Here is a 10,990-nt window from a genome sequence, read left to right on the forward strand (position 1 = left end):
GGAGAGAGGCCAAGTGAGTCACACGATAACAGAAAAACTCAGATATGGTGTGGATGGTGAGGGTGGTAGGGGTTCTGACAAAATACATCAATATGTATTGTAACATTTCTTTCACACCATAAAACCTCCCTCTGTCCAACAGGAAGAAGCTGGCCCAGCGTCTGCAGGATGCTGAGGAGACCATTGAGGCGACCAACTCCAAGTGCGCCTCCCTGGAGAAGACCAAGCAGAGGCTGCAGGGAGAGGTGGAGGACCTCATGATTGATGTTGAGAGAGCCAACGCATTGGCCGCCAACCTCGACAAGAAGCAGAGGAACTTTGACAAGGTGAAAATTAATAAACCTATATTTTTTTATCAAGTTTATAATTGTTGCATATTTCTAATTTAAATCTATTAAACTCCACATCAATGACTTCTAATGAAAACTCCATGTATTCCCCTAGGTTCTGGCAGAGTGGAAGCAGAAGTATGAGGAGGGCCAGGCTGAGCTGGAAGGAGCTCAGAAGGAGGCTCGCTCTATGAGCACTGAACTCTTCAAGATGAAGAACTCCTACGAGGAGGCTCTGGATCATCTGGAGACTCTGAAGAGAGAGAACAAGAACCTGCAACGTGAGCATTTGACAGCAGTTCTATTTGGCTTATGTTTAATTAGCAAGATGAATTGCTGTTAATTAATTCACTGTTATTATGATTCAATATCAACTTCAGTACATTGACATATCCACTTAAAATCCCCCAAGTCTAAACTTCTTGTGTGTATGTGTGTGTGTGCAGAGGAGATCTCTGACCTGACTGAGCAGATTGGGGAGACTGGCAAGAGCATCCATGAGCTGGAGAAGGCCAAGAAGACTGTGGAGACAGAGAAGTCTGAGATCCAGACTGCTCTGGAGGAGGCTGAGGTACAAACTACAGCTGTTTGTTGGGAAAAGCAGTGTTAACTAACCAATGCCAGCTACAGTGAAAGGCCCTGTGTATTGGTGTTTGTTGTAGTCATATATATTTAATTCCTACATCCAAATGTATTGAAAACAATTGGCCTGACTGCTTCTGTTTGTCCAGGGCACACTGGAGCACGAGGAATCCAAGATTCTGCGTGTGCAGCTGGAGCTGAACCAGATCAAGGGTGAGGTGGACAGGAAGATCGCAGAGAAGGATGAGGAGATGGAGCAGATCAAGAGGAACAGCCAGAGGGTGGTTGACTCCATGCAGAGCACCCTGGACTCTGAGGTCAGGAGCAGGAATGATGCCCTGAGGGTGAAGAAGAAGATGGAGGGAGACCTGAACGAGATGGAGATCCAGCTGAGCCACTCCAACAGGCAGGCCGCTGAGGCCCAGAAACAGCTGAGGAACGTCCAGGGACAGCTCAAGGTAAAGGGACTGGGACATCAGGCTCAAATACCTGAACATGGCTAGGGATTTGTTTGTGAAACACCCCTACTTCCACAAGTCCTAATGAACGTATGTCATTGTGAACCCCAGGATGCCCAATTGCACCTTGATGACGCCGTCCGTGTTGCAGAAGACATGAAGGAGCAGGCAGCCATGGTGGAGCGCAGAAACGGTCTGATGGTGGCTGAAATCGAGGAGCTGAGAGTTGCTCTGGAGCAGACAGAGAGAGGCCGCAAAGTGGCTGAGACTGAGCTGGTAGACGCCAGCGAGCGTGTTGGACTGCTGCACTCCCAGGTATGGGTCAAAGCCGTTTCTAATGGAACTCAAACAAGCATACAATTTAAACACACCTGTAATTGGACCGTGCTTGCCTTAGATTTTCATAATTTCAGTCTTGAGACTTGCAAGTTCCCTTGAGAGTCAAACAAATAATCTTGCTTACTCCTTCAGAACACCAGCCTTCTGAACACCAAGAAGAAGCTGGAGACTGACCTCGTGCAGGTGCAGGGAGAGGTGGACGACATCGTCCAGGAGGCCAGGAATGCAGAGGAGAAGGCCAAGAAGGCAATCACTGATGTGAGTCCTTGAATTACATCAACTTGATTTGTCCCCATGTGACAATGGTAGCTGGGCTGGTTAAGAACAACAAAGATCTGAGAGGGACATTATGATTGGTGCATAAATTAAACAAAATATTATTCCAGGCGGCCATGATGGCTGAGGAGCTGAAGAAGGAGCAGGACACCAGTTCTCACCTGGAGAGAATGAAGAAGAACCTGGAGGTCACAGTCAAGGACCTGCAGCACCGCCTGGATGAGGCTGAGAATCTGGCCATGAAGGGAGGCAAGAAGCAGCTCCAGAAACTGGAGTCCAGGGTGAGATACCTGCAGGGTGGATTAGGGTGGATTGAAAGACTGATTGCTGGAAATGTATTTGATCATGTTAAAATACACAGGAGCATTTTGTAATTACTTTTTATCTCAATAACTTTTTTATCCATATAGATCATGTAAAAATGGACAGGAACATTGTTTAATAACTTGTTGTTTCACCGAGATCAGGGGTTCCCAAATTTCTTTGCATCGGGGACCACCCCTTTTGTGATAGCGAATTCATCAGGGACCCCCTTCATAATATCAGAACACAACTCCTACTTTAAAGTGCGATAAAAATAGCATCCACTCAGATTTCCTATGACTTCTTCAGTGCATGACTGGACTAACCAAGTCTCGGGCCCTGGGAAATAACATTTTTCGGTCCCGCCTCTTTGCATCAGAGAGAAAATGTTGCAGTTTTAAAGGTAATTTACTGTCATTCTACACATTTTGCCTTTGGACAAAGAGAAAATGTTGCAGTTTTAAAGCTTCAATTACAGTGAATTTATGATCATAACAAAACAAATTATATTAATTTTACACTCATTTAGTGGAGTGGATCCAAGACCTTTAAATAAATTAAAATGTATTAATCTAGTTGCTTCGTTCAGGTTTAAACTGTTGTCACGGCATACTTCTTCTAATCAGCCATTTCATTCATAATAATAATTCACAATAAATATCAACACACAATATAATATACATTCATCGAATTATTGTCATAGTAATCATTTCTCTCTCTATTGTTAGGTCTCATTCGCTGGCCGTTGCTAGGGAAGCTAGCGTTGCTATGCGGGGCTACCAGCTAGCAGGCTAATGGCTGAATTAGCTTGTAGGCTAGAGGACATGAATAAGTTCATAAAACCTAAAAACACAACATAACATCTTAACAAATATATGTACATGCTCCAGAAACATTACCGTCTTGAATATGGTGATTTTACACTCGCTTACTTTCAAAATAAAGATTTAAAAATGTATTTATGTCGGTGCTTCTGTCTTGCTGTTGGCTCACTTGGCAAACTACTCTCAACTGCCAGAGCGCGAGCTCCATAATAGAAGCAATGTCACAACATTAAAACATGCGAGTGGCGACCTCTAGTCGCCGTACTGGTACTGCACCATACACCACAGAACGCATGACAACATGGATAAATAGTAATGTTACAAATACAAGATTAATTTGAGTTGAGAGCCTCCCAGACCCGTTGTCTATCTAAGAGTTAATAACATACATTGTGGATAAATAATATTACATTGTACTGTATTGCACCCTCTAAACTTTTTGCCAAGATCCCTGGCTGTTTAATCTGTTCTTGCTATAAATATTCATAAATAAATTCAAATGTAAATTTCACTTTGGGAACCACTGACCCAGATAATGAAAAGTTGATGTTATTATTACAGACCCCTTCAATTAAAATAATGAAATGACTTGACTGAGTAGAAGACTATTCCTCTGTTTTACAAAACGTCTGATTTCACCATCTCAAACAAATGCCTACATGTATATCTTCCACAAAGGTGCGTGAGCTCGAGACTGAGGTGGAGGCCGAGCAGAGAAGAGGTGTAGACGCAGTCAAGGGAGTTCGCAAGTATGAGCGCAGAGTCAAGGAGCTCACTTACCAGGTAAGAGAAAGTGTCAAGTTTGTGAAGAATGAACTAACACAGACAGGTTTGTGTATAAAACTATTGGGGCATTGATTCGTTGCTCTTCTCCCACAGACTGAGGAGGATAAGAAGAACGTTGGCAGACTTCAGGACCTGGTAGATAAGCTGCAGATGAAAGTGAAGGCCTACAAGAGGCATTCTGAGGAAGCGGTGAGTCACAGACTTAGTCAAATACTCTGAAAAAAACATTTTTTCCTCCTACAAAACGTAATGTCCATGTGGTTTAGTTAAAGTGTTGCTACAGCACACCTGTCATCAATGACTCAATTGATATTACAAGTAATTGCTTAAGAAATGATCAACATTTCTGAGTGTTTGCTGCGCTGGGGGCTGGTCTAGTGATCGTGCTGGAGGCAGCGGATTGATCCCCCGTTCTGCCACTCACTTCCTCTGCTGTATCATCTAGCTCCCTGTATACATTGCTATTCTAAAGCTGTCATTTTTTGTAAATACCTTTAAAAACAGAATATTAATTTGCTTCCTGGTTTCAAACTTTAAATGCTGATGTTCTGCTCTCCGTCTCCTTTCCTCACCCAGGAGGAAGCAGCAAACCAGCACATGTCTAAGTTCAGGAAGGTTCAGCATGAGCTGGAGGAGGCTGAGGAGCGTGCTGACATCGCTGAGACTCAGGTCAACAAGCTCAGAGCTAAGACCCGTGACTCTGGAAAGGTACAGAACTGCTGCTAGACCTGTACCTGACTCATGTTCAGATATAACCTCATCAACACCACCTATGATTCAGTCTTCACAGAGGTCAATACAGACCTTTTACACTCAACTGTATGGAAGATCTCTAAGAAGAACATTTCAGGAAGGGCTAAACAATCTAATGAGAGTAATTCAGTTGGTACTTCAACATCAAATATCCAAGCTGAGTACTGAGCACTAAAGACTTGATCCATTATATTCTATCCATATATTTATCATGTTCATTATTACTACTGATCCATTATATTCTATCCATATATTTATCATGTTCATTATTATTACTGATCCATTATATTCTATCCATATATTTATCATGTTCATTATTACTACTGATCCATTATATTCTATCCATATATTTATCATGTTCATTATTATTACTGATCCATTATATTCTATCCATATATTTATCATGTATATTATTATTACTGATCCATTATATTCTATCCATATATTTATCATGTTGATTATTATTACTGATCCATTATATTATTTATTTCTTCTTACAGGGAAAAGAAGTTGCTGAATAAACAAGACCAAAGTATTGAAGATCAAAGTCTTACCATTTTCCTATGATACATAAAATATGATTTTCATGGTGAAATGTTGAGCATTGATTAAAAACATGTGGATCTACATACACTTCCTTTGTGACTGTGGACTTATTACTCAGCAAACAGTTTTTTAATACCATTAAATATTGTACTTTAATTAAATGAGCAATTTGGGATTCCAACAACAACAAAGCGGTAACCTCTTTTGGTAAACAGCTGAGGGATGAGGATGGAGAAATGTAACCACTATCAAATTCTTAGACTGAGCTATGTATGTAAGGACTGACCATTGTAGTGGATATTTCAGTACAGAGAAAGACTTGGACAATTATTCAAACAATCATCTTTATTCAACATCGATTAATTATTGCAATAATGAAACTGTCGACGGTCGACCAAAATCGTCGACCGCACACTCCAAGTTGTGTTGCCGAGAGCATAGCAGATAATGAAAAAACAGAGATCTTATCTAAATGCTCAGTCAGTCATTTCTACCGTTCCCATAAGCCACCTTGGTATCCTGGTTATCTGCCCGGGATGTTATTTAACTTCCAACCCGGTTTAGTTTCCCAGATGCCAGGAAGAAGAGACAATGAGGCATTGCTATAAACTCTTCCAGGCTCTCTCTATCTCGGGTCACACACACCACATCTTGTCTATAGAATGCCAGCTTTTAGGTGTTTATCAGCATTGTCAGCTCAAACTATCCCTAGTAAAAACCCATTCCTTAACCAGCCACCCAGACTAACTGCAGGAAGCTAGAGTGGACACCATAAAAACTCAGTATTAGCAGGCCAGTCTTAATCTTAGTTAAATATAGTACTGTTTACTATTAATATCAAACAATTCAGGTAAGTATGTCATTTTTCCCTGACCGTATCCATAACGTAAAAGTTATAGTTTTAACTCTTTACACTAAGTGGAAATGTAGGGATATTCTCAGAACAATGTTCTCAGAAAACAACAAACCAGATTTTTGCATTTGAAGTTTGTCACAGATTATGCAAATATGAATCTGTTGTGGACACACTGCATAAACATAAATGGTGATAGAGCATCTGACCAAATTACTGAAGATTCTAGTTCTGGGTTTTACTGATATTATATCCATATAAATGAGAAAATAAATCCCACATGTGATGTTTTATCATTGGACAGTTTGCATTTGCAAAGAAGCTTTTCGGCAGATATACACTGCTGTAATGATTCGTGTTTTTATGATAATAAAATTTCATTTAATTTCTAAGAGAAAGTATAGTAATACACATTATAAACACAATAATACACAAAATAAACACAGTGATAAACACGGAAATACACATTATAAACACAGTAAACACAGTGATAAACACGGAAATACACATTATAAACACAGTAAACATAGTGATAAACACGGCAATACACATTATAAACACAGTAATATATTGTTAGATTTCTTCGGTGCCGCAGAAATGATTTAGTTTTCTACTGCAAAATGTTTTGAATACGTTTTGTTGCCTTAATGAACATGACCCACCACATGGGCCTTTCTATTTATATCAAAACTCCAAACAACATTTGGTATAACAACTTTCCAATAGAGGGCGCTGAACACCAAGGGTAGAAGAAGCTACACAAGGGGTTTTCTTTTGCCTCTCAGCATGGAAGAGCCTAGTGTGTTGGTATTTGCCACTTGATGCACGTTCCCCATAGCCTTCATTAGATCATGCCTTCTCAGCATGGACGAGCCTAGTGTGTTGGTATTTGCTACTTGATGCATGTTGTAAATAGAATATACTGGTGGTATGGTAAGTACATAACTAATACATTGAGTGTACAAAACATTAGGAACACCTGCTCTTTCTACAATAGACTGACCAGGTGAAAGCTATAATCCCTTATTGATGTCACTTATGTCACTCAATCACATGTATTTATAATGCCCTTTTTACCTCAGACGATGTCACAAAGTGCTGTACAGAAACCCAGCCTGAAACCCCAAACAGCAAGCAATGCAGATGTTCAAAGGTTCATAGATGACCAATGATATCCACTTCAAACAGTGTAGATGAAGGGGAGGAGACAGGTTAAAGAATACTTTTTTTTGCCTTCAGACAATTGAGACATGGAATGTGCCAAGACAATGCAGGAGTGGCTTCGGTACAAGTCTCTGACTGTCCTTGAGTGGCCCAGCCAGAGCCCGGACTTGAACCCAATCGAACATCTCTGGAGAGACCTGAAAATAGCTGTGCAGCAGCGCTCCCTATCCAAACTGACAGAGCTTGAGAGGATCTGCAGAGAGGAATGGGAGTAACTCCCCCAATACAAGTGTGCCATGAAGACTCGAGACTGTAATCGCAGCCAAAAGTGCTTCAACAAAGTACCGAGTAAAGGGTCTGAATACTTATGTAAATGTGATATTTCCGTTTTTTTGTTTTTGTTGAAATTTGCAAATATTTCTAAAAACTTGTTTGTTGTTTGTCATTATGGGGTAGGGTGTGTCATTATGGGGTAGGGTGTGTCATTATGGGGTAGGGTGTGTCATTATGGGGTAGGGTGTGTCATTATGGGGTAGGGGTGTCATTATGGGGTAGGGTTGTCATTATGGGGTAGGGTGTGTCATTATGGGGTAGGGTGGTATGGGGTAGGGTGTGTCATTATGGGGTATGGGGTAGTGTGTGTCATTATGGGGGGTGTCATTATGGGGGTGTGTCATTATGGGGTAGGGTGTGTCATTATGGGGTAGGGTGTGTCATTATGGGGTAGGGTGGTCATTATAGGGTAGTGTTGTCATTATGGGGTAGGGTGTGTCATTATGGGGTAGGGGTGTCATTATGGGGTAGGGTGTGTCATTATGGGGGGGTGTCATTAGTGTGTGTCATTATGGGGTAGTGTGTGTCATTATGGGGTAGGGTGTGTCATTATGGGGTAGTGTGTCATTATGGGGGTAGGGTGTGTCATTATGGGGTAGGTGTGTCATTATAGGGTGTGTCATTATGGGGTAGTGTGTGTCATTATGGGGTATGGGGGTGTGTCATTATGGGGTAGGGTGTGTCATTATGGGGTAGTGTGTGTCATTATGGGGTAGTGTGTGTCATTATGGGGTAGGGTGTGTGTCATTATGGGGTAGTGTGTGTCATTATGGGGTAGGGTGTGTCATTATGGGGTAGTGTGTGTCATTATGGGGTAGGGTGTGTCATTATGGGGTATGGGGTAGGGTGTGTCATTATGGGGTAGTGTGTGTCATTATGGGGTAGGGTGTGTCATTATGGGGTAGGGTGTGTCATTATGGGGTATTGTGTGTCATTATGGGGGGGTGGGGTGTGTGTCATTATGGGGTAGGGTGTGTCATTATGGGGTAGGGTGTGTCATTATGGGGTAGGGTGTGTCATTATGGGGTAGTGTGTGTCATTATGGGGTATGGGGTAGGTGTGTCATTATGGGGGTGGTCATTATGGGGTGTGTGTCATTATGGGGTAGTGTGTGTCATTATGGGGTAGGGTGTGTCATTATGGGGTCATTAGTGTGTGTCATTATGGGGTAGGGGTCATTATGGGGTAGGTGTGTCATTATGGGGTAGGGTGTGTCATTATGGGGTAGTGTGTGTCAGGGTGTGTCATTATGGGGTAGGGTGTGTCATTATGGGGTATGGGGTGTGTGTCATTATGGGGTAGGGTCATTATGGGGTAGTGTGTGTCATTATGGGGTAGGGTGTGTCATTATGGGGTAGGGTGTGTCATTATGGGGTAGGGTGTGTCATTATGGGGTATGGGGGTGTGTCATTATGGGGTAGGGTGGTATGGGGGTGTGTCATTATGGGGTAGGGTGTGTCATTATGGGGTAGGGTGTGTCATTATGGGGTGGGTGTAGGGTGTGTAGTCATTATGGGGTAGTGTGGTGGGGAGTGTGTGTCAAAACTGTAAGTGTGTGTCATTATGGGGTAGTGTGTGTCATTGTCAGAATAAGGCTGTGACAAAATATGGAATTACACAAAAAGTCAAGGGGTCTGAATACTATCAGATCAAATCAAATTGTATTTGTCACATACACATGGTTAGCAGATGTTAATGCGAGTGTAGCGAAATGCTTGTGCTTCTAGTTCCGACAATGCAGTAATAACCAACAAGCACACTGATCAATGCCTAAGAAGCCGGTGCGTTATTGAGATGACTGCGATGTTAAAGTGTACCGTTATTATGACTGTTTGACCTAGTAGGACTTGTTGGTCCATGGCCCTGTTCGTGGGATAAATTGCAGAACTATAAAGCAGAAGCTCCTATCATCAGGTCTTCAGTCATCCCAGATATAACAGCTGCCATAGAGGTCCAGCCTATTACCGAATCAGCAGTTAAAGGTCGACTGCCCTTAAAAACCAACTTCTCATTTGGAAAACGGCCTATGATGCATGATATGAGTCAGAAACATTTACTCTAGTGTCAACATTGACTACAAACTGTGAATAGGATCATTTTGGTCATAAAACAGAGTTTGGTAAGTCACTGAGTAACAACGGGTACATGAAGGTTTGGTTAGGATTACAATTATGGCAACAATTCATACAAACTAGGGTTGTGCAGATCTCATCTCAGTATTACTAATCGTATTCGTTTTATCACACTTGATACTTATAATCGTATTTACTCGTGATCGGAAACCCGGACGTGCGCCTTAAATGCTGGTAAATCACCTCACAGCGCATGTCAGAGCACATCCTTATGTTCCTTCACCTCACAGCGCATGTCAGAGCACATCCTTATGTTCCTTCACCTCACAGCGCGTGTCAGAGCACATCCTTATGTTCCTTCACCTCACAGCGCATGTCAGAGCACATCCTTATGTTCCTTCACCTCACAGCGCATGTCAGAGCACATCCTTATGTTCCTTCACCTCACAGCGCATGTCAGAGCACATCCTTATGTTCCTTCACCTCACAGCGCATGTCAGAGCACATCCTTATGTTCCTTCACCTCACAGCGCATGTCAGAGCACATCCTTATGTTCCTTCACCTCACAGCGCATGTCAGAGCACATCCTTAGGTTCCTTCACCTCACAGCGCATGTCAGAGCACATCCTTATGTTCCTTCACCTCACAGCGCATGTCAGAGCACATCCTTATGTTCCTTCACCTCACAGCGCATGTCAGAGCACATCCTTATGTTCCTTCACCTCACAGCGCATGTCAGAGCACATCCTTATGTTCCTTCACCTCACAGCGCATGTCAGAGCACATCCTTATGTTCCTTCACCTCACAGCGCATGTCAGAGCACATCCTTATGTTCCTTCACCTCACAGCACATGTCAGAGCACATCCTTATGTTCCTTCACCTCACAGCGCATGTCAGAGCACATCCTTATGTTCCTTCACCTCACAGCGCATGTCAGAGCACATCCTTATGTTCCTTCACCTCACAGCGCATGTCAGAGCACATCCTTATGTTCCTTCACCTCACAGCGCATGTCAGAGCACATCCTTATGTTCCTTCACCTCACAGCGCATGTCAGAGCACATCCTTATGTTCCTTCACCTCACAGCGCATGTCAGAGCACATCCTTATGTTCCTTCACCTCACAGCGCATGTCAGAGCACATCCTTATGTTCCTTCACCTCACAGCGCATGTCAGAGCACATCCTTATGTTCCTTCACCTCACAGCGCATGTCAGAGCACATCCTTATGTTCCTTCACCTCACAGCGCATGTCAGAGCACATCCTTATGTTCCTTCACCTCACAGCGCATGTCAGAGCACATCCTTATGTTCCTTCACCTCACAGCGCATGTCAGAGCACATCCTATAGGTTCCTTCACCTCACAGC

The 10,990-nt window shown here is 42.7% G+C and overlaps 1 protein-coding gene across 1 annotated transcript; it reads left to right on the forward strand.

Moving 5' to 3' along the window:
- Window positions 1-134: 134 nt before the first annotated feature.
- Window positions 135-5,283, forward strand: LOC118383760 (myosin heavy chain, fast skeletal muscle-like; the record flags this gene model as incomplete). Its single annotated transcript, XM_052511484.1, has 11 exons — window positions 135-326; window positions 445-610; window positions 776-900; window positions 1,061-1,369; window positions 1,481-1,684; window positions 1,841-1,966; window positions 2,095-2,265; window positions 3,790-3,894; window positions 3,991-4,086; window positions 4,474-4,605; window positions 5,151-5,283. Coding segments are annotated over 11 exons (1,647 nt in total), but the record flags the coding sequence as incomplete, so codon positions are not given.
- Window positions 5,284-10,990: the final 5,707 nt, after the last annotated feature.

This window comes from Oncorhynchus keta, unplaced genomic scaffold (genome assembly GCF_023373465.1).
Source record: "Oncorhynchus keta strain PuntledgeMale-10-30-2019 unplaced genomic scaffold, Oket_V2 Un_contig_6820_pilon_pilon, whole genome shotgun sequence".
Lineage (NCBI taxonomy): Eukaryota > Metazoa > Chordata > Actinopteri > Salmoniformes > Salmonidae > Oncorhynchus > Oncorhynchus keta.